Here is a 24,247-nt window from a genome sequence, read left to right as displayed (position 1 = left end):
GCCACCTACCTACCCACTCATCTATGAATCCTTACTTTTTTCCTTCTACCCATCAACTGTTCCATCCATCCATCCATCCATCCATCCATCCATCCATCCATCCACAAATCCCTTCATGAACCATTCACTCCTCACTCAACCACTCACCTCCTACCTATCCCGTTCACCCATTAACTCAAACAGTCAACTGCTGGAGAATTGGAGTAGATTTGACATTCCTTCCTCTCTATGACATCTCAGTCTGGTGGGGCGGTTAGATGCAGTGCAGACCATCCCACCTCAGTGTGCTCATGTCTGGAGAGACGGGAAAACCCAGGCTGAGGGGTTCGAGAAGAGCTGTGAGGGCTCTACCCTGGATGGTATGGGGAAGGCAGCAGGGAAGAGGGGTGGAAAATGAAGGCATGCTTGGCCCTGGGTCCAGCTTGGGCAAAGTCCTAGAGGCTTGGAAAACAGACTGTGTGTATGGAGGATGGGGAAGGGAGAGAAATGTGCCTGGGTTACTTGAGAAGCGTTGTGAGCTCCAGGGTGCATGCGGGCAATGGGGAGCCATGCCGGGTCTCTGAGCAGGTGAGGACATCAGTGCCACCCTTCCTTCCCCACTCTCTCAGGTCTGGAGGTGACACCAGGCCCTGGGGCCTACAGCCCAGAGAAGGTGCCCCCTGTGCGCCATCGGACACCGCCAGCTTTCACCCTGGGCTGCCGCCTCCCTCCTAAGCCCCTGGACACCTCAGCCCCTGCCCCTAATACCTACACCATGCCCCCTCTGTGGGGCTCACAGATCTTCACCAAGCCCAGAAGCCCCAGCTACACGGTGGTGGGCCGCACACCCCCTGTCCGCCCCCCGCAGGATCCTGCCGAGATACCAGGCCCGGGCCAGTACGACAGCCCGGACGCCAACACCTACCGCCAGCGCCTGCCTGCCTTCACCATGCTGGGGCGGCCCCGGGCCCCGCGCCCCCTGGAGGAGACCCCCGGCCCAGGCGCCCACTGCCCAGAGCAGGTCACCGTGAACAAAGCCAGGGCTCCAGCGTTCTCTATGGGCATCCGCCACTCAAAACGGGCCAGCACCATGGCCGCCGCCACGCCCTCCAGGCCTTCGGGGCACAGGCTGCCCGGCCGCTGCTGCTAGGCCAGGCTTGTTTCCCACACGGTGAACGGGGGCGTGGGCGGGCCTCTCCTGGGGCCTGGCTTTTGTTGGAGGGGCTAGGAGAAGCCGAGAGGGACTGGGAAACCAGTATTCCCTTCCCTTTCCTGAACTGTCCGGGTCCTTCTAGGACACCTGATCCTTCCAGTCCCTGGGGGCTGTGACCCGTGGCCCTCTGCAGGGTGCAGGGTGAGTCTCCTTCCAGTGCCCCAGTTTCTTCCAGGTCACACCAGGCCAGGCCACGCCAGGCGGGGAAAGGGACACCTTCCGGCCCTCCCCAGTAGCTGGCTGGAGACGGAGCTTCCTGTGTCCTAGAACTCGGTGTCCAGCCCCACTAGGGCCTGGGTCCTCATCACAGCTTGGGTTTCTGCCACATTCGGACTCTTCCCTGTCTCATGGAAATGTGGCCACCAGCCCCGGTCCCAGCCCAGACTCAGGCTGGAGGCAGCCCTGAGGCCTGTGCGTTTCCCACTCCACCTTCTACAATTGCTTAGCCAATAAACCTCTCCCGGGCCGCAAAGCTGTCAGCATCACATGGGCTGGCTCATTTAATGTGTCTACTGACGTCACAGAAAGGAGACACAAACGCTGCCCTCCAGAGCCAGACCCATAGCCCTCCGGTGCCCAGGGGGTCTGAGAGACCACGAGAGGGACCCAGGGCGAGGGGAGGCTGGAAGTGGAGCCAAGCTTTTGAGCAGGGAGCTGGGTAGGCTTCCAGGAAGACGGAATATTGAAGCGGGGTTTTGAAGGATGTATAGGAGCTTGATGTATTCTGATATCTGCCATCAGTAGCTGCTTGCTATGTTTTGGATATTAATAAAGATCATCTATGCTTCATAGCAACTCGGGACCAGGTGGCATTTACTGAGAGGAAATGGTGCTTTGGGGAGACCGGACATTTGTCCTGGGGCGTGCTGCCAGCCCCCGCCTCAGTCTGATGTCAGGATTTGAACCCTGGACGTTGGACTCAGTTCTTGCCACTGTCTCCTAGGAACAGGAAGGAAACCCACTGGTGGTGCCCTGTGACTGAGCCCTCTGTGTGCCAGGGAAGGATGGCACCGGGACCACCATACAAACCTCCCATCCAAAAAGACTCTAATCCCGGAGCTTGGGAGGGTCGGACGCTGCCCCGGGACCTCTCTGAGGGATGCCGCCCGGGAGGCACGCAGGGCACAGAGAAGGGGTGGTGGGGCCGCCCTCTCTTCACCCTACAGCCCTCAGCCTGGGGCCGCCAAACCTGACCCATCCTTCACCCAGTAGGTGAACACACCCCGGACCCTGCAGCCTGGATCCCCCGCATATGTCTGGACACGCGCCCAGACACAGCGTCCCCCCCGCACACAACACACCCACCGCGCGCAGGTCCAGCCGCGGCTCGTCCCCGACCCATCGCGCCCACGATCCGCTCCTCCCGCGGACGCGCGCCCGGGCAGAGACGGCCAATCGCGGCCGCGCGCCTCCCTCCCCTCCCCCCTCCCCGGCCCCGCGGGCGGCGCCGGCTGTGACCTCATCCTCTGATTTATCGATCAGGCTCCGGGCGGCCTCGCCCCCCCTCCCCACCTGCCGGCGCGTCCCGGCCCCTCCCTTTGTTCCCGGCAATCAGCCCTGCTTGGGGCGGGGCAGGGGCTGGGGTGCTCCGGCCAAGTCGGGCCAGGAGGTGACAGTGACACCCCGTTTTCTGGTGCAGAAGGAACCGACCCTGGAGGGAAGGTGCGGCCGGTCTCGGAGAGGCTGAGGCTGGGGCCCAGAGCTCAGATGAGCTGGTGCAGGACTGGGCTCCCCAGAAGTGACAGAGGAAGGGCCGCGACCCTCCAGCCCGCTCCCCTGGGTTACAGCCGGAGAAACTGAGGCCGGGACAGGCCGCAGAGCAGGGGCCCGGCTCCGCTCCTAGCACCCCCTCCCAGAGCCGGCACTCCTGGGTCTGAGCCTCCGCTGTGCGCCCTCGGCCGCGCCCCTTCCCCTCCCCGGGCCTCAGTTTCCCCACTAGGAAATAGGGGTGACCCTGAGGTATCCTCTAGCTGGAACAACGGAGAGGGAGGGGCTGACCTTAGGGTCTGGGGTTCTCTTTTCCCTGGCCACGCCTCCCCGGGCCTCAGTTTCCCCCTTAGTCAACGGCAAAGAAGGGAGGTGATTGCTACGCCTCTCCAGCTCGGTCCTTCTGGGAACTTGGGCGGCGGGCGGGGGTGGGGGGCGCAGTGGGGAGGGTCGCTGACGGGGTTCTGGGTTCAAAGCCCCGTCCCGCCTTGGCTGCGGGTTCCAGGCCAGCGCCCAGTGTCCTCAGAGGGCCTCGGTTTCCCCAGCCTCGCGGCCAGGAGGCCGGGACGAGGAGGGCCGGGGTCCCAGGGGCGCAGCCCCCCGCGGCTGCGCGCTGGGCCGGGCGGATGACATCACCGGGCCGGGGGCGGGAGGGAGCGGGCGGAGCGGGAGGGCCTCCTCCGCGCCAGGCGCAGCGCCCGGTCGGGCTCCGTGGGGCGGCCGCGGCCATGACGCAGGGTCCGGGCGGGCGCGCGCCCCCGGCGCCCCCCGCGCCCCCCGAGCCCGAGGCGCCCACCACCTTCTGCGCGCTGCTGCCCCGAATGCCGCAGTGGAAGTTCGCGGCCCCGGGCGGCTTCCTGGGTCGCGGCCCGGCGGCGGCGCGGGCGGCTGGGGCCTCGGGGGGCGCGGACCCCCAGGATCCAGTGACCCGACAGCGTGCTGCGAGGCGTCCCCGGCAGCACGGCAGCCGCTAATCCTGGACCTGCAGGCCCCGCTGATGCGGCGCCTGTCCCCCTGCCGCCCCGCTCAGCCGCTTCTGTCGGGGCGCAGGCTTTGAGAGACCACTGGGAGAAACCTTGTGAGTGACCCGGATCCAGGGGACACCGCAGCCGCCATGCGCCGCCCACTCGGGTGGATCCAGGAAAGGGCAGCTTCATCCTGTAGGCAGCCCATGGCTACACCCCGACATGAGGTCTGGGCTTGGCGGTCTCCCTACCACGTCGTGGGTGGTCCCCCACCCCCACTGGGAGCCCACGTGCGCAACACTCCCCTCCCCACACCCCTTTCTGGGACACCCCCAGACCTGACCCGGTCTGCCCTCCTCCTTCCTGCTCTCTGCCTGCACACCCCAGACCTCTCAGCCGGCGCCCGGCAGCTTCCCACTGGGAGGCCTGGGGTCGGGTTCCCCAACGTCCGTGGGAGGGGCAGAAGGGAGAGAAGGGGGCTGAGGGGAGGGCGCGCATGCTCACGCGGAGTGCCGCCCCCACTCGGATGGGGCGGGCGAGGCCAGTGACAAGCGGGCGGCAGGTGTCTCACCGGAGCCCCCTGGACCTTCCCACGGACATGGTGGGGCCCGAGACCCAACCTCAGGTGGGGGAGACATGCCCGGGGTATTTTGGAAGGTGGCATGGGACAGACCAGTTGCCCAGGGAAGCGCCAGGGACAGGGTGGCCAAAGCAGCATGCCTTTGTGACATCTCACTGGATCTTATATATGAAGCAAATGAACCAGACACGGCAAGCGGGGAGGCGGGCGGCAGCGTGGACTGTACCTCCACCTGGGACTGTAACCAGCCTCTGTGACGGGTCTGCCAGCACTCATGAGTTTTGATAAACCGTGTGAAGCCACACTGCAGGGGTGACAGGGCAGCCTTGCTAATCCCGTCTTTTGAGAAGAGAGCAGCTGTCTAGCTGCAGTCGTACAGTGTCTGGGGAAAATGATGTGTGCCTTCCGCACGCCCTGCTGGTAGGGGCAGTGCTCCCCCGCTCCCCAGCGGCCTCTGTAAAGACATTAGCCATGTTCCCACTGGGTTGTGTCTGTGCCTTTTCTGGACACTGTTTAATTTTGGTCCCTCCCCCTACTCTGGGTTCAGTGTGGGGTCCCTCCCCACTGGGTTCATTGGGGTCCCCTCCTCCTACCACTGAGTTCAGTGGGGTCTCCTCCCCCTACTCCCAGACAAGTGGGGTCCCTCTCTACATGAGTTTGTGGGGTCCCCTGCCTTCCTGCCCTGGGTTCGTGACCTTCTTCCCTACCGCTGGGTTGAGTGGGGATCTTCCCCTGGCCTTGAACCGTGGTCACTCACCACAATTCTCACGCCTGCACCATAGGAATTCCCGGCTTTATTGAAATGGGGTCGCCCCCAGTGGATATGTAATCTCGTTAAGATGAGGCCTGGCTGGATGTGGGTGGTGGGTGTCTTTGTAAGAGAAGCCCCAGGGGCACTAGGCACAAAGAGGAGTGGGCATTGAGGGGAGACAGAAGCTTGAGGTGAGGGCCACGGGGTCTCAAGCCAGGCCCCACCCAAACCTCTGGGAGCCCCAGGCTGGCTGTGACTTCCCTCCCCACGTGGTCTGGGGGCCTGGGATTGTCAGCCTCAGGAGCCCACCGGCCCTACGTACAACCGGCTTCTGCCTCTTGGACTTGGGAACCTCTCAAACTTGGAGAACCTCTCAGGTGGCACTTTAGCGGAAGCGCCAGCATGCATGTGGCTAACGGAGAGCAGGCAGGCAGGAGAACTCCTCCGCACTGACACAGCAGTCGAGCTCCGTGGGGCAGCTGCCCAGCTGTGACGCAGGTCGGGCGAGCGCGCCTTGCCCCGCGCCCCCAGCCAGGCGCACACCTTCTGCGCGCTGCTGCCCCGAATGCCGCAGTGAAGTTTCGCGGCCCCGGGCAGCTTCCTGGCAAGTCATGGCCCGGCGGCAGCGCCGGGCGGCGCAGGGCCTCGGGGCGCAGACCCCAGTCGAGCCGGCGAGCCCGGGGGCGATCCCGGCGCTGGCGGCTCGCTGTCCTGGGCGCCTGCAGGCCGCTGTGCAGCGCCCTGTCCCCTGCCCGCGCTCAGCCGCTGTCGGGGCGCGGGGAGGCGCACGAAAGAACCGCGGGGCGCGCAGGGGCAGCCAGGTCAGGACGCCGCCGCCGCCGCCGCCGCCGAGTGGATCCCGGAAGGGCAGCCATCCTAAGCCCGCGCGGCTGGCTGCCCGACATGGGGTCCTGGGAGCCGGGGTCTCCCTACGTCGTGCGGGTGGAGTCCCCCACCCCCGCCAGGAGCCGTGCGCGGCGCCTCCTCCCCACCCTTTCCTGCGGGACCCCCGGACCCCTGAGCCAGATGCCCCCTCCCCATCCTTCTGCTCTCCGCCACCCCGGACCCCCATCTCCAGCCGGCGCCCGGCGGCTGCCCCCACCCGGAGGCGCTGGGGTCCGGGTTCCCACGGCGTCACGTGGGGAGGGGCGGGGAGAGGGCGGCGGGGGAGGGGCGCGCATGCGCGGGTGCACCGCCCCCCCACTCGGATGGGGCGGGCGAGGCCGAGAGTGACAAGCGGCCGGGGTGTCTCTGCCGCCGGAGCCCCCTGGACAGCTGTTCACGGACGACAGACGGGGCCCGAGACCCCGGCCTGCGGTGGGGGTGCGGGAAGGGGTGTTTGGAAGGGGGCTGGCGCCGGGACAGACCCCAGGATTCCAGAGGGGAGGCTCCAGGGACTTCCAGGGTGGCCAAAGAAGCGGCCTTTGTTTATTTATCCTGGATCTTATGATAAATGAACCTTTTCAAACGCGCGGGGAAGGCGGGCGCGTGGACACAGCGCGCCTCCACCTAGGACTGTAACCTTCACCTCTGCTGACGGGTCTGCCCCTCTGTGGGTTTTTGATAAACCGTGTGAAGCCACCTGCAGGGGTGACAGGGCCTTGCATAGTCTCCCGTCTTTTGAGAGAGCGGCTGTCCTACAGCTGCAGTCATTACGGTGTCTGGGAAAATGATCGGCCATTCCCGCACGCCCCTGCTGGTGGGGCAGTGCTCCCCGCTCCCAGCTGGCCTCTGCAGCCAGGAACATTAGCCTGTGTTCCCACTGGGTTGTGTCTGTGCTTTTCTGGACACTGAGTTCAGTGGGGTCCCTCCCCCTACTCTGGGTTCAGTGGGGTCCCTCCCCCTACACTGGGTTCATTGGGGTCCCTCCTCCTACACTGAGTTCAGTGGGGTCCCTCCCCCTACTCTGGGTTCAGTAGGGTCCCTCCTCCCTACACTGAGTTGTGAGGTCCTGTACTTCTACCCTGGGTTCAGTAGTGTCCTTCCCCTAAACTTAGGTTGAGTGGGGATCTTCCCCTAGCTGGGTTCAGTGAAAGTCCTCCTGCAATTCATGTACCATAGGAGTCTGACTTTTATTTGAAATGGGGTCGCTAGCGGTCTTAATCCTTTCGTTAGATGAGGCTGGCTGGATCAGTGGGTCTTTACAGCAGGAAAATTTTAGACTCAGGCACAAAGGAGTGGGCCGTGAGGAGACAGAGGCAGAGGTGGGGAGCCCGCAAGTCTCAAGCCAGGGCCCTGCAAAACCTCTGCTGAGGGAGCCCCCAGAAGCTGGCTGAAACCTCCCTCCCCACGTGTGGTCTGGGGGCCTGGGATTGTCAGCCTCAGGAGCCCTCGACCTGCGGCAGTACAACCCGGCTGCCTCCTTGGACCCGGTTCCGCCTCCCCGGGACCCGCTTCCTCCTCCCCGGGTCCCACGCTCCCAGGAGGCGACGTTGAAGCTGAGACCTGAGCCATGGAAGCCGCGGCGGCCGTGGGGATTTCAGACAGAGTTCTGGGCGGGACACAGCAGGTGCAGGTGCAAGGCCTGAAGCCTGATGGGGATTGCAGACAGAGTTCTGGGCGGGGCACAGCAGGTACAGGTGCAGGCCTGAAGCCATGGGGATTGCAGACAGAATTCTGGAAGTAGGGGCACAGCAGGGTACAGAACCTGAAGCGTAGGGATGCAGACAAGTTCTGGGCGGGACACAGCAGGTCTGAGCCCGAAGCTGGGATTACAGACAGAAGTTCTGGGCGGGAGCACAGCAGGTGCAAAGGCACAATGGAGCGACCTGGCTGGCGATGTGTGCATCACCCTGGAGGAGAGCACGCCGCCAAAGCTGCAGCTGGAAGGGAGGACTCTCTCTGTGGAGGCTGTGTTGAGGAGGGGCGGGGTGGTTTTAAGTGGGGGCAGTGCAGAGTGTGTGCAGTCTTGAGGGGAATTTGAGGGCCTTGTGGAGTGGGCATGAGAGAGGAGGAGGTCTGGAAGGGAGCAGAGACTCGGGAGGAGGCTGCGGCAGATGGTGGGTGGCCAGGCCAGGGGACCTAGGTGAGGGAGAAGTGGACAATGAACCTGTGTTGGAGCCAGAGGAGTTGCTCATGGACTGAGGGCTAACCCCAAGGGGGAGCTTGACCGGCCTTAGCCCCCAGTGCTGTCCCGAGGCCCAAGTCCCCGTCACCCTCGTCATAGCAGAGCACAGGGACAGCCAGTTCCTCCTGGTCTGGGGGAAACCTGAGTTAGGAGAGGAGGACAGCAACCCCATCAGCATCACCGGGGCTGCGGCCGGTAACCGAGCCCTCAGGGCTCTTCCACTGGGGGTCCCTGTGCGCTGGGGAAGCTGAGGGGAGGCGCAGAGAGGCAGAGGCTGTGTCTGGGGGAGTTGCACTTGGTGGCAGGACCAGAACTCGGGGCTGAGGGTCCTCCTGTGGGAGCCAGACAACATTCTGAAACAGCAGCATCATGTATGCAGTGTGAGGCACAGCAACAGCCCCCATGTCCACATCCAACCCTCCGGTTCTGCAAAGGTGCCCCTCACACAGCGACAGGGGACCTGCTGGTGGGATCGAGTGAAGGACCCTGAGACGGGATGATTTGGGGGCCCGGTCCTTGCAGCGGGAGGTGAGAGTGAGGGGAGAAGGCAGGAAAAGAGGCTGGGCTGCTGGCTGCACTTAGCGGGGAGGGAAGGGAGAGCCCCCAGCGGAGGGATGTGGGTGCCTCGGAACGCTGGGAAAGGCAGAGTAGATGAGGGACCAACTCCGCCCACACCTTGATTTTAGACTTCTGACCTCTAACCTAAAGCGGATTAGCTTGTGTTATTCAAAGCCACTCAATTTGTGGTGGTGGTGACAGCAGAGGGAGTGGATGGGCTGGAGCCACTCATGAGGCATCTAGACCCCAGACCCTGCTGCTTGGTGATCCGGTGTCTTGGGGCAGTTGGGCAGCTGGACCGGCAGCGGCATGGGCCCGAATCGGCGCGTGGGCTGCATGCTCGTTGTAAATGCAGGACCTGGGATGCTTGAGGCTCATGCCGAGTCCTGCGCGGTGCTCAGAGTTCCGTGGAGCCCCGGGTTCCATTCTCCCACAACCCTGGGGCGTCCTGTTTACGAATGGGGTGGCTGAGGCTGGCATGTTGAAGAGCTTCCAGAGAGCCTCCCTGGGCCACAGCACTGGTGAGACCTAGGAACCTCTCTGACTTGGAACCTCAGTTTAAACACCCAAGCGGCGGTCTCCTGCCTCCGGCAGCCTCCCGAGTAGGCTGGGACTGAGCCGCCACCTCCTTGACTGGTTTTGTTTTTTAGTAGAGATGGGGTTTCACCATGTGGCCGGATGGTCTCAAGTCTCTGACCTGTGGTCACCCGTCTGACCCTCCAGAGTGCTGGGATTACAGGCAGGCCACAGTGCCCGACCCACCTGGGACTCACTGCCCAGCCAGCTCTCCCATCCAAGTACCAGCCAGGTGCAGGCCCTGCCCAGCTTCAGAGGCCGGACTGACATCCGAGGCGTTTTCAGGTGGTGCGACACAGCCTCTGCGTCTTTCTTGTGCTCCCCAAGCCCATTCAGAGGTCAGAAGATGCATGATGCGTGCTTCCTGGGCTCTTCGTGAGACTCCGGCGATTCTCCCTCCCATTGGCTGCCAGGCCTTGGCAGCTTCACTCATGGAGGCTGAGGCAGGAGATAAGCCCTGGACAGCCCGAGGCAGTGGATCACTGCGGCGTGGCCATCCACAGCTGAAATCACGACAATACAGCGGCCGGGAAGACCACGAGGCCATCCACACGCCAATCTGATCTTGACCAAGAAAAGGAATGAGGCTCTGACCCAGGCTGCAGCCTGAGGCGGACCCTGAGGACGCCTCACTCAGTGAGACTCCAGACACAGAAGGACAAGTTCTGTGCAATTCCACCGTCGGAGGTCCCCAGAGCCATCAGATTCTAGAGAGCCGGCAGAAAAGTAGGGCCGGGAGGCAGGAGGGGGCGGGGGAGTGGTGATGGGGGTCAGGGTCTGGAGGCCTGGGAAGATGGGCGTTCGGAGGAGCGGCCGGTGGCTGCACAGCTCCGGGAATGCGCTGAGTGCCACTGAACCCTGCACTCCAAGACGTTTAAAACCCTAAACTGTATGTTACATGTGTTTTCCCACCATAAAAAAGCAGCACATAGGCAGCGTCTGGCATTATGGGAGCCGTGGAGTTAGGTTGGAGGCGTGGCAGCCACGGAAGGCTTTCCCCACATGCTGCCTGGAGGACGCTGCGAGGCCCTGGGGAACGGATTTGGTGTCGTGGCGAGGCCCCCTATCCTGTAGCCGGCTGCCCGCCTGGCGGCTGACCCACAGTGCCCCAAGTTTCGCCCGGCACCCCAGGGCAGCACTCACCCCTCACCCCTGTGAAAGCCACAGCGGGAGTGGAGCTGTGGCCGAGGCTGACACTGGTCAGCGTGAGGATACCAGGGCATCAAAGAAATTTACCTTTAAATGGTTCAACCTTAAGATAAAAAGAAATAAGAACAGTAGGATCCATACCCAAGGACTTTGTAAGTTGGAAATTCTCGAGATGAAAAGCTACAAGTCCTGTGTGTATTCACCCTAGATCCTTGATTATTAACGTCTTTGCCTCGTTTATTCTGTCTGTATAAATTGCTATTATCATTATCGAGACACAGTTTAATCTCTTGTTGCCCAGGCTGGAGCACGGCGGCAGTCAGGCTCATCGCACCTCGCCTCCTGGTCAGAAGCGATTCTCCTGCCTCAGCGCCATTATAAACCATGATTGTGCACTGTCATCATCACTGAGTGGGCGATTGAGAAAGGTTGCAGCCATTGATGCCCCTCTGCCTCACACACACGCTGGGAGTGTATACTCAGGACAGGATCTTCTCCTAGCTGGGTACAGTGTTAACAAAGTCAGGCAGCACCTTACAATCCTGAGATCGCATTTTCAGTGGTAGTTCAAATGTGACCGATTTTCCCAATGAGATGCCCCGGCGCCAACCTGTATTTTCCATCCGCGTTGCATTTAGCCATCCTGCCTTCTTTTTTTTTTTTCTTTTTTTTTTTTTTTGTGATAGGACCTCACTCAGGATCGCAGGCGCTGGAGTGCACTGGTCCCATCTCAGCTCACTGCAGCCTCCGCCTCCTGGGTCCAAGCGATTCTCTGCCTCCCAGCCTCCCCAGTAGCAGCGGAGTTACAGGTGTTACCACCACGCCCGGCTAATTTTTATTTATTTTTATTTTGCTTTATTTTTATTTTATTTATTTATTTTTTGAGGCAGTCTGCAGCTCTGTCGCCAGGCTGGAGTGCGTTACAGCCCGGCTCTCAGCTCTATAGCTCCGCCTGCCTCGAGCTGCATGCATTCTCCTGCCTCCCAGCCTCCCAGTGGCTGGGACTGCAGGCTCCCGCCACCTCTCGCCAGCCAGATTTTTGTATTTTTAGCTGAAGCCCAGGGTTTCACTCAGTAGCCAGGATGGTCTCGATCTCGACCTGTTGATCCGCCCGTCCTGCGGCCTCCTAAAGTGCTGGGATTACAGGCTTGAGCCACGGCGCCGGCCTATTTTATGTATTTTTTTAGAGAGGAGTCTGCGGCTCTGTCACCCAGGCTGGAGGAGCAGGCACCACCGGCTCACTGCAACCTCCGCCCCCTGGGGTCCAGCGATTCTCCTGCCTCAGCCTCCCGAGTAGCCGGGATTACAGGCGCCCGCCACCTCGCCCGGCTAATTTTTGTATTTTTTTTTGTGGAGACGGAGTTTCGCCGCGCTGCCCAGGCTGCTCTTGAACTCTGAGCTCAAGCTCTCTGTCCGCCTCGGCCTCCCACAGTTCTGGGATTAGAGGCGTGAGCCACCGTGCCCCGTCCGTCCTGTCTCTTTAACCGCCTCTAGCCTCGCAGTTGTTCTGTCCTGGGGAGCCGGGAGTGTTGAAGGGTGCACGCCGGCCGCTGGGCTGCCGTCCCTGTTTGTATCTGCCTGGTGTCTGCCTGCGATCCAGTTGAGGTTGTGTTTGGCAGGAAGCACGGGGAGTGCTGTGTCTTCCAGCCCATCATGTCAGGAGGACGCCCGGTGCTGGTTTGTCTTGATACTGGTGCTGGAGACTTTGAAGACCTGGTGTCCTGGGGTGAATGGTGTTCCCCAAAACTCAGGTCCACCTCCAACCTCAGAATGGAACCTTGTTTGGAAAAGGGCCTTTGCAGACGTTAAGATGAGGCCACGCTGGAGTTACTGGAGTAGGGTGGGGCCTAAATGCAATGGCTTGTGTCCTCTAAGAGGAGGGAAATTTGCACAGAAACACACGAGGAGACAGCTGTGTGGAGAAGGAAGCGGAGACTGGAGTAACACGGCCACAAGCCAAGGCCGCCGGGAGCCCCCGGAAGCTGAAAGAGGCAGGAAGGACCCTCCCCCGGGGCTGCGGAGGGAGCGAGGCCCTGCCCACACCTTGACCTCAGACTCCCGGCTGGATCAGCTCCTGTGGCCCCCGTGTGTGGCCTTTGCTCACGGCAGCCCCGGGAAATGAATGTACTTGGTGAAGGTGACGTTTTTCCCCGGTGATGCTGCTGTTTGTTTCCCTTATAATTAGGAAGATCTGTGGGGACTGGTGGAATTGGGGGACAGGTGCACGGGGACGCCACAGCGCACGCCCCGGGAGCCACTCGCAGGCCAGGCCGTGCACGTTTTCGGCCGAGTGCTGCCTGCGGCCTCCCCAGCCCTCGCCCCGGCATCTGGTCGTTCTGCCCCGGAACGTGATCTGGGGAGACAGACGTTGAGACCCTGCAGACATCCTGGTTCCCAGAGCCCAGCAAACCTTCACGTACTTGTTTTAACAAAGCCTTAGGGTTCTTGTGTGAATGGAGACTTTTCATCTTATTAATACGTTTATTTTAATGGAAAACCAGGGAGTTATGGTTTCAGTGTGGTTTCCTCTTTTCCTCATATGATTTTTTAATTTGTTTTGAGATGGAGTTTTGTTCTCGTTGCCCAGGCCGGAGTGCAATGCGATCGTGGTTCACTGCAACTTCCGCCTCCCAGGTTCAAGTGATTCTTCTGCCTCAGCCTCCGGAGTAGCTGGGATTACAAGCATAAGCCAACATGCCCAGCTGATTTTGTATTTTTAGTAGAGATGGGGTTTCACCGTGTTGGTCAGTCTGGTTTTGAGCTTCCGACCTCAGGTGAGCCGCCCGCCTCCGCCTCCCAAAGTGCTGGGATGACAGGCGTGAGCTATCGTGCCTGGTTCTCATGCACATTTTAAAAAATGCAGATATAATTCACATATCCTAATCCTTACCTGTTTAAACCGTGCAATTCCGTGGATTTAGTGCAGCCCACAGGGTTGTGCGACCCTCACCAGTGTCTGGTTCCAGGACGCTCACATCACGCAAAATGGGAACTTATCGCCGGCCCTCAGCCGTCCCTCCCCTCCACCGCCCCCTGCCCAGCCCCAGCGCCCGCGCGTCCCCTCCCTGCCCCTGTGGATCAGCCTGTCCTGGACATTTCATAGAAACGGGATCACACGCCGTGTGGCCTTTCGCGTCTGGCGTCTCTCACGGAGCGTGGCGTCCTCAGTGTGTGCTGTGGCCCCTACCGGAGCCTGGCTCCTTTCACGTCTGGGTCACGTTCCCGCGTGTGGATGGACCCCACAGGATTTATCCGTTCATCTGCTGTAGATGTTTTGTTTCCTGCAATTTCCTTTAAAAAGTAAATGCGGTTATGTTTGTAAGTGGAGTTTATTTAAAAGGAAAATATCAAGTAAATGACACTGATATGGACCATGGCAAAGAGGTGGGTCCCGGTGGTGACGTGGGCCGCGGTGGAGGGTCCTGGCGGGTGACGTGGGCCGCGGCAGAGGGTCCCGGCGGGTGAGGTGGGCCGTGGTGGAGGGTCCCGGCAGGTGACGTGGGCCGCAGTGCAGGGTCCTGGTGGAGACTCGGACGGTCTCCCAGGCTAGGAACGCAAACACGGGACCTTGGCTTGCTTCTGCCCTGGCCTGCTGCGTGCCTGAGGCCGGCCAGGTCCCTTCCCCTCTCCGGGCCTCAGTTTACTGACTTGTACAGTGGCTCCTTCCCTTAACCTCCTAGGGTGGGTTCTGGGTCATGCTTTCTCTCCGGGCCTCAGTTTCTGAATTTGCAAAGGGGAAGGTTGGACGTAAAGTCGCCAGGGCTCCCCCCAACCTTCTGTGGGAGGGTCCCAGGGCTGCACCACAAACCACCACAAACTGTGGGGCTTAAAACACAGACTGCCGGGCACGGTGGCTCACGCCTGTAGTCCCAGCACTTTGGGAGGCCGAGGCAGGTGGATCACGAGGTCAGGAGATCGACACCATCCTGGCTAACACGGTGAAACCCGGTCTCTACTAAGAAATACAAAAAACTAGCCGGGCGAGGTGGCGGGCGCCTGTAGTCCCAGCTACTCGGGAGGCTGAGGCAGGAGAATGGCGGGAACCCGGGAGGCGGAGCTTGCAGTGAGCCGAGATGGCGCCGCTCACTCTAACCTGGGCGACAGAGCGAGACTCTGTCTCAAAAAACAAACAAAAACAAAACTAAACTAAAACCAAAACACACACACACAAACAGACTTGTTCTATCACCGTTCTGGGCCCACAGTCCGAGCCAAGATTGGGCAGAGCTGGTTTCTGTAGGAGACGCTGAGGGAGGCTCTGTCCCAGGCCCTCCAGCGTCTGGTGCCTGCAGGCCGGTGCTGGCATCCTCAGCTGCACACGGCCCCTCCGCTGTCTGCCTCTGTTTTCACACAGCCCCTCCCTTCTGTGTCTCTGCCTTTTCAAATATCCCTCAGTGCTTGTCTTTGTTTATTTATTTTTTTGAGACAGAGTCTCCCTCTCACCCGGGCTGGAGTGTGGTGGTGCGATCTCCGCTGTCTGCAGCCTCCGCCTCCCAGGTCCAAACTATTCTTCTGCCTCAGCCTCCCAAGTAGCTGGGATTACACGCTCGCACCACCACGCCCAGCTAATTTTTGTATTTTTATTTTTATTTTTGTATTTTTAGTAGAGTCGGGGTTTCGCCATGTTGGCCAGGCTGGTCTCAAACTCCTGACCTCGTGATCCACCTGCCTCGGCCTCCCAAAGTGCTGGGATGACAGGCGTGAGCCACCGCGCCCGGCCTAAAAATTTTTGTTTTTTGAGACATGGTCTTGCTCTGTCGCCCAGGCTGGAGTGCAGTGATGCCCTCACAGCTCACTGCAGCCTCGACCTCCTGGGCTCAAGCCATCCTCCCACCTCAGACTCCTGAGTAGCTGGGACCACAGGCCCCCACTCACCACGCCCGGCTAATTTAAATTTATTTTTCTGTAGAGACGAGGTCTCATTGTATTGCCCAGGCTGGTCTTGAACTCCTGGCTTCAAGAGAGCCTCACACCTTGGTCTCCTGAAGTTATGGGATTACAGGCATGAGCTGCTGTCCCAGGTCTAGAAATTTATTTATCACGGTTCCGGAGGCTGGGAGGGCCACGATCGAGGCACCGGAAGATTCCGTGTCTTGCGAGAGCGTCTTCACAGAGGGCCGTGTTCTCCTGTGTCCTCACGTGGTGGAGGGCCGGGCTCTGTCTGCCGTCTCTTGTGTAAGGACGCTGATCCCAGTCCTGAGGGTGGAGCCCTCATAACCTCCTCACCTCCCAAAGACCCCCCTCTAAATACCCTCACTGTGGGGCTTAGGTTTCCACAGAGGGATTTGAGGGGGGCACAGACATTCAGACCCAGCATTGATATTTACAAACTGGGGGAATTTCACAGAAAAACACTGAATTTCCTTGTCTCTTTTAAAAGAAGCACATGGCCGGGCACGGTGGCTCACGCCTATAATCCCAGCACTTTGGGAGGCCGAGACGGGCGGATCACGAGGTCAGGAGATCGAGACCATCCTGGCTGACACGGTGAAACCCCGTCTCTACTAAAAATACAAAAAACTAGCCGGGCGAGGTGGCCGGCGCCTGTAGTCCCAGCTACTCGGGAGCCTGAGGCAGGAGAATGGCGGGAACCCGGGAGGCGGAGCTTGCAGTGAGCTGAGATCCGACCACTGCACTCCAGCCTGGGCGACAGAGTGAGACTCTGAAAAAAAAATAAAAGCACATGGCCGGCAGCGCTGGGCCCCCGGAGCATGGCACACGCCGTTTGCCGAGGTCCCCACCTCTTCCCGTCATGTAGGGGGAGCAGTGCAGATCCTGGAGCCCAGAGATGTGGGTTCAGGACCCAGCTCTGCAGGGCGTGTGGCCCAGCCGGTCAGTCACCCTCCCGCCTGGGCCTCTGTTTCCCAGGGACCATTTCTGCCCACAGCAGAGCCTCCCACGTGACGAGTGTCCTGAATTAACGAGGTGTTGGTATCGTCACCACGCTGCATCCTACCTCGTGTGTTTACCCGGCTGCCTGCAGGCTGTGGGCTTCGGAGTTTGCAGTCCCTATTCTCAGCCAACAGGATATCGCATTTCCCCTCGTGAGCTGCCGTGGGCCACGGAGGGTTTGCCCCCCGCCTCCTCCTGCACTAGGCTGTGTCCCCACAACAGGCCCATGCACCGCACAGCTCAGGGTTTCAGCCGCACAACCGGAGTGGGCTGTGTGCTAAGAAGGGGGCAGGTAAGCGAATGAGAATCCCTCACCCTGCGGCCCTGGAGCACCAGACACCGAGGCAGACACCACCCCAGAGGCACACACTCTGCTGTATTGTGCTCCACCAGCTACCTCCTCCCGAGTGAGAGTCAGTGCTGGGACAGGACATTCTTCATTTCTTTAAGTCCTTTATCTACTACATGCCTAGAGTCCATTCATCTGTTCATCCATCCGTCCATCCACCACATACCATCCACCCACCCACTCATCCACCAACCCATCCATCCATCCATCCACCCACCCATTCATCCACCCATCAACCCACCCATCCACCCATCTGTCCATCCACCCACCCATCCATCCACCCATCCATCCACCCACCCCATCCATTACACATCCTACCCACCCATCCACCTTCCGTCCACCGTCCGTCCACCGTCCGTCCGTCCGTCCACCACCACCCATTCCACCACCATCCGTCCATCCACCACCCGTCCATCCACCATCCATCCACCACCATCCATCCATCCACCACCATCCATCCACCACCCACCCACTCGTCCACCACCACCATCCACCACCCCGTCCATCCACCTCGTCCGTCCGTCCGTCAGATCCACCATCCATCCACCCGTCCATCCACCCATCCATCCATCCATCCACCACTCCACCATCCATCCCGTCCATTCCGTCCACCCATCCATCCGTCCATCCGTCCATCCACCATCCATCCACCACCGTCCGTCCACCCATCCACCACCGTCCATCCATCCACCACCCATCCATCCACCCCACGTCCATTCATCCACCCATCTACCACCCGTCCGTCCACCTACCCGTTCGTCCGCCCGTCTGCCACCCGTCCGTCCCACCGTCCGTCCGTCCATTCGTCCACCCGTCACCACCCGTCCACCACCATTCCGTCCGTCCATCCACCCGTCCATCCGTCCGTCCGTCCGTCCGTCCGCCACCACCCTCCACCGCCCGTCCGTCCGTCCACCCGTCCATCCACTCCGTCCATCCATCCGTCCGTCCACCCGTCCGTCCGTCCGCCCGTCCGTCCGTCCGCCGTCCACCACTCGTCCACCACCACCCATCGTCCGATCCACCCCGTCCGTCCACCACCCGTCCGTCCGCCATCCATCCTTCCACCGCCGTCCGTCCGTCCACCACCGTCCGTCCACCGTCTGTCCATCCGGTCCGTCCGTCCACCGTCCGTCCACCCGTCCACCCTCCACCTGTCCGTCCGTCCGTCCGCCCGTCCGTTTCGATCTTGCGTCCCCACCATCCACCACCATCCATTCCATCCATCCACCCATCCATCCACCCATCCGTCCGGTCCATCCACCATCCATCCGTCCATCCATCCATTCCACCCTCCACCTGTCCACCATCCATCCGTCCATCATCATCCGTCCACCATCCATCCGTCCATCATCATCCGTCCACCATCCATCCGTCCATCCCCATCCAGATCCATCCACCACCATCCACCATCCATCCACCATCCACCATCCACCACCATCCACCACTGTCCGTCCATCCACCATCCACCATCCATCCACCACCATCCACCATCCACCATCCGTCCACCATCCGTCCATCCACCATCCGTCCATCCACCACGTCCATCCACCATCCGATCCATCCACCATCCACCCATCCGTCCATCCACCCATCCACCCATCACCATCCACCCATCCACCCATCCAGGTCCGTCCGTCCACCATCCGTCCGTCAGATCCACCCATCCAGATCCATCCACCATTACGTCCATCCACCATCCACCATCCACCACCACCACCACCATCCACCATCCACCACCACCACCACTGTCATCCACCATCCACCACCGTCCACCACCACCCGTCCACCCGTCCGATCCACCACCATCCAGATCCATCCGTTCATCCATCCATCCACCATCCATCCACCATCCATCCGATCCATCCACCACCATCCACCTTCCATCCATCCACCCATCCATCCATCCACCATTCATCCACCATCCGTTCACCATTCCACCATCCATCCATCCACCATCCACCACCATCCATCCATCCATCCATCCATCCACCACCACCCGATCCATCCATCCATCCACCACCACCCGTCCGTCCATCCATCCACCACCACCACCGTCCATCCGTCCGTCCATCCGCCCACCCACCCCGCCACCGTCCGTCCGTCCGTCCACCACCATCCATTTATTCCATCCATCCATCCATCCACCATCCACCACCCATCCAGATCCATCCACCCATCCGTCCATCCACCATCCATCCATCCACCACCCGCCACCCGTCCACCCATCCACCCGCCAGTCAGATCCATCCACCATCCCGTCAGATCCATCCACCGTCCATCCACCATCCATCCATCCATCCACCATCCACCACTCACCATCGTCCATCCACCATCCACCACCATCCGTCCATCCACCATCCATCCATCCACCACCATCCACCCATCCACCATCCGTCCACCATCCGTCCATCCACCATCCGTCCATCCACCACCATTATCCACCATCCACCCATCCACCATCCACCATCCGTCCATCCACCATCCACCCATCCACCATCCACCCATCCACCATCCGTCCATCCGTCCACCCATCCATCCATCCGTCCACCCATCCGTTAAATCCGCCGTACGTCCATCCACCCATCCGCACCCATCCGCCGTCCGCCGCCGCCGCCGCCACCCGTCCACCACCACCATCCACCACCATCCACCACCATCCACCACCAGATCCACCGTCCACCACCCATCCGTCCATCCGATCCATCCATCCATCCATCCACCACCCGTCCATCCGTCCATCCACCATCCACCCAGCCATCCATCCACCACCACCCATCCACCATCCGGCCATCCACCCATCCGTTCACCGTCCACTCCATCCACCCGTCCGTCCATCCACCCGTCCACCACCATCCATCCATCCATCCGTCCGTCCACCACCACCACCACCCGATCCGTCCATCCATCCACCACCACCCCACCGGTCCATCCATCCATCCATCCACCACCTTCCATCCACCACCCATCCATCCATCCATCCATCCATCCATCCACCATCCACCACCATCCAGATCCATCCACCACCATCCGCAGATCCATCCACCCGTCCATCCATCCACCACCCATCCACCCGTCCGTTGTCCGCCCCACCCGTCCGTCCGTCCACCCGTCCATCCGTCCATCCACCAGATCCATCCATCCGTCCGTCCACCCCGTCCACCACCCATCCGTCCATCCACCATCCACCACCCGTCCAGTCCATCCATCCATCCACCCGTCCGTCCACCCATCCACCCGTCCATCCACCATCCATCCACCGTCCGTTCCATCCATTCATCCATCCATCCATCCATCCATCCACCACCCGTCTACCATCCATCCATCCATTCCATCCATTCCATCCACTCATCCACCCATCCGTTCCACCATCCATCCACCATCCACCATCCACCATCCACTCCACCCATCCATCCACCATCCACCCCATCTATCCACCATCCGTTCCATCCTTCATTCACCACCGTCCACCCGACCATCCATCCACCACCATCCGTCCATCCACTCGTCAGATCCACCCCGTCCAAATCCGCCCGTCAGATCCCTTCCGTCCATCCATCCGCCACCCCATCCGTCCACCCACCCATTCGATTCCACCCATCCATCCATCCACCACCATTCATCCATCCGTCCATCCATCCACCATCCATTCCATCCATCCACCATCCACCACCATCCATCCATCCATCCATCCATCCATCCGCCATCCACCACCACCATCCATCCATCCATCCACCATCCATCCATCCACCATCCATCCACCACCATCCACCATCCATCCACCATTCCATTCACCATCCATGTCCACCATCCAGTCCACCATCTGTTCCACCATCCATTCCATCCATCCACCATCCACCACCCATCCGTCCATCCACCATTCATCCACCATCCATCCATCCACCACCAATCCATCCTGTTCACCCACCACCATCCATCCATCCACCACCCCATCCGCCATCCGTCACCGTATTAAATCCATTCATCCACCCGTTCGTCCATCCATCCGCCATCCACCCGCCCATCTATCCGTTCACCCCATCCATCCATTCCACCCGTTCATCGTCAGTATTTCACCGTCCGTCCGTCTGCCACTCTGTCCGTCAACTCACCCATCATCCATCCATCCATTCACCCACCCACCCAGCCATCTATTCATCCTCCATCCATTCTTTCATTCATCTATCCATCCTCTATCTGTCTGTCAGTCCATCAACCCATCATCCATCCATTGAACCAGGAGGTGAGGCCTCTCAGTCCATGCCCTGCTGAAGTGCTCCTGGCTTCCCCAGCTGGCCCAGGATGAACCCCTGCCCCTCATCACAGCCAGGTTCTGTGGCCTCTGCTTCCTGCCTGCATTCTCGTGTCTGTCTCTGCTCCTTGCTCGCCCTGCTCCAGGCACATGGAGCCGTGGAGAGGGGCAGCCTGGAGCCAACACACAGTGACCTGTACACCCCTCAGAAGCCCTCGAGGCTGGTGTATCTGTGGGGTAAAGTCCTAAAATGAGGTTTCAGGGGTCAAAGGAGTGTTTGTGTGCTGATCATTTTAAAAACTGAGGTGAACTTCACATAACATTATTAATCATTTTGATTGTTGCATTTTTTGCAATTCAGTAGCATTTAGTACATTCATAATATTGTGCAACCACACGTTTTGTCTAATTCCAGAATTGCTCATGACCCCAGTAGGAAACGTGTTTCCATCAGCCTTCACTCCCCGACCCTTGGCACCCACACGTCCTCTCGCTGCCTCTGTAGGACATTTCATAGAGATGACGTGGGCTGTGCCCCTTCCCCTCCCACCAGCAAGGGCCAGGGATGGAAGGACGCTGTGGCCTTCGCCTCCTGGCCCTGCTCCCCACCCTTCACGGCACCGAAGCAGGCCAGGGACTCGGCGGGATGCCTCTGCCCCTCTCGTCCGTCGGTATCATCAGAGTCATTAAGACGGTGAATTCCTGTTTCACGGAAACGGCTGTCTTGGCCGGGAGCCCGCAAACTTCCTGTGGAGGGCGAGGCCAGCAGTGTGTGCATCTGTGGCTGCCAGGACGTCCGCCCCACTGTTTGCCAGACCCTGAGCTGGGCGCTGGAGATAGGGAAGTGCTCGGGATCGCACCGTCCTCATACTCCTTGGCTTAGGTGCTGGCTGAACAGAAAGAGACTGACAAGGGCAAGACGGTTAAGGGACCAAGCACCATAGAGCCTCGGGGGGAACCGCCAGGCCCCTGAGAAACAGCAACAGAGAAAAACGTGCCTGGAGTTCGAGGGGGCGGCTCTCGGGACAGTGTCCAGGCCTTGAGGTGGGAGAGGCAGGAAGGCCCCGGAGCTACAGGGCAGAGGAAGGGGCTCATTGGGGGTGGCTGAGGGGAGGCGAAGGGCTGCTGGGAAAAAGGACGATGGCTCCACTGCGGGGATTCGATGGCGTCACAGCACCATTCCTCCCCTCAATTACATGGGCTGCATCAGGGGTCCTCCATCGCTCCATCGTTCCCCTGGACTTTAACACTGCACGCGCACACAGTGTGGGTGGTACACCAGCCCTGCCTGGCCTCGTGGGGCTGTGTGGCGCTGGAGGCAGCAGTGATGGGCTCCCGGTAGCCGTGCCAGGACCCCAGGACCTTCAGTTGCCCTCCCTACCTCCCTCCACTTCACGCCGTCTCAGCCCCTGTCCCCCACGCCCGGCGCCTTCGATCACTGGGCCCTGCCAGGCTCTCGGTCCTCCTCTAGATAGAGAATGCCAGTCCTTTCATGAGGAATTGCTAGGCAAGTCTCCTGCAGCTTGGGGAGTGCAGGACCTGGCGGGTTCCTCTGGGACCGGGCCATGGCATCTGTCCCTGCTCTGTTTTCCACACCGGTGACCTCAGGATGCTGTGCAGTGTCTGGAAAGGAATCTCAGGGTTGTGGATACAGTGGCCAGGGCTTAGGCCCTTGGGGAGGAAGCGACACTTTTTCTTAAGCTAGTTTGGATTCCATTCCTTATAGACTTAAAAACCTATGTAGGGAGTGCAGTTTGCATGCGTGTAGAATCAATTCCGCATCAGCAGTTCACCCTGGGCTTTTAGGCTCTTCACAGTCACACGACCACCACCCACTGTCTGGTTCCATTATTCTCATTACCCCAGAAACACCCCACGTCCTCACGACCTCCCGTCCCTGGCCCGGCACCTGACCAGCCCTCCTGTCTCTGTGGATACGGCCTGTCCTGGACATTTCATAGCCTAGGATCACGTGCTTTCGTGGCCTCCATAATCTGGCGTCTCTCACTGAAGCTGACGTGACTTTTCCCAGCTGCATCATGCGCGTGGCTAAGATTCAGGCCTGCACGCTCCTTTTTCTTTCTTTCTTTTCTATTCCTCTTTTTAAAAGATGAGTCTCCTCACGGCGGGTAGCGGTGGCTCCAAGCTATATGTAATCCCAGCACTTTGGGAGGCCGGGAGGCAGGCGGATCAAGAGATGGAGAATCAGAGATATCCTAGTAACCGCGGTGAGCCCGTCTCTACTAAGAAATAAAAATATGTCTTGAGGTAGTGCTTGGCAGCACTGTAGTCCCAGCCTTTCCGGGGAGGCCTGAGGCGGGAGATAAATGAACCAGGAGAAGCGGGGCTTACAGTGAGCTGAGATCCATTTTTGCCTCCAGCCTGAAGAGAGGCAAGCGGGAACTCCGTCTCAAAAAGGGCAGTGTATGGTGGCTCAAGCCTGTAATCCCAGCACTTTGGGAGGCCCGGTGAGGCTGAGTGGAGATCAAGGTCAGGAGGTGAGACCATCTGTAACTAATGCATGAGTGAAACCCAGTCTCTACTAAAAATACAAAAACTAGCTTCTAGGCTGAAATTAGAGCCTGTAGTCCCAGCTACTGGGAGCCTAGAGAGGCAGGAGGGGCTGGCCTGAACCAGGGTAGACTTGCAGTGAGCGAAAGGAATGGCATGCTGCACTCCAGCCTGGGTGACTGGCGAGGAGAACTCCGTCTCAAAAAGATGAGTCTCACTCTCTAAGCCCAGGCTGGAGTGTGCAGTGGTCAGATCTGGCTGGCCTTCGACCTCTGTCTCAGGTTCAAGCAATTCTCCTGCCTCAGCCTTCCTGAGTAGCTGGGATTACAGGCGCACACATACTTCCCAGCTGGTGACTATATTTTAGTGAGGCAGGGGTTTCTGCTCCATGTTGGTCAGTCTGATTAGAGGAAAACCACGGCCTCGGGTGATCCATCATACCTCATTTCATAAAGTCTTTGGGATGCCAGGTGGGGAGCTGCAGCATGCGCTGGCATCCCAGCACACTTTAAGGCAATCACCTGAAGGCTTTCGGAAAACCGTCTAAAAATAACAACTAACAAGGCATTAACAGCATGCTATCAACTTCTCGGAAACTATTGAACTCCCTAGGCTGTCATCGCAACAATCCTACTACTACCTGCCTCCAACCAACCTGAGCAATGTCACACTGAGACGAATCTTCTATGATGCCGTAA

General features: G+C 59.9%; 1 protein-coding gene across 1 annotated transcript; it reads left to right on the top strand.

The window, feature by feature from the left end:
* Positions 1-551: 551 nt before the first annotated feature.
* Positions 552-1,987, top strand: ODF3L2 (outer dense fiber of sperm tails 3 like 2). Its single transcript, XM_031662228.1, has one exon. The coding sequence runs from the start codon at positions 755-757 to the stop codon at positions 1,127-1,129; it is 375 nt and encodes a 124-aa protein (XP_031518088.1). The 5' UTR covers positions 552-754; the 3' UTR covers positions 1,130-1,987.
* Positions 1,988-24,247: the final 22,260 nt, after the last annotated feature.

Source organism: Papio anubis, unplaced genomic scaffold, assembly GCF_008728515.1.
Source record: "Papio anubis isolate 15944 unplaced genomic scaffold, Panubis1.0 scaffold496, whole genome shotgun sequence".
NCBI classification, from domain to species: Eukaryota; Metazoa; Chordata; class Mammalia; order Primates; family Cercopithecidae; genus Papio; species Papio anubis.
This window is presented reverse-complemented; position numbering and strand designations above follow the sequence as displayed.

Excerpts from the sequence above, each read along its gene's own strand:
- ODF3L2 (XM_031662228.1), top strand. The coding sequence starts at position 755 with ATGCCCCCTCTGTGGGGCTCACAGATCTTCACCAAGCCCAGAAGCCCC.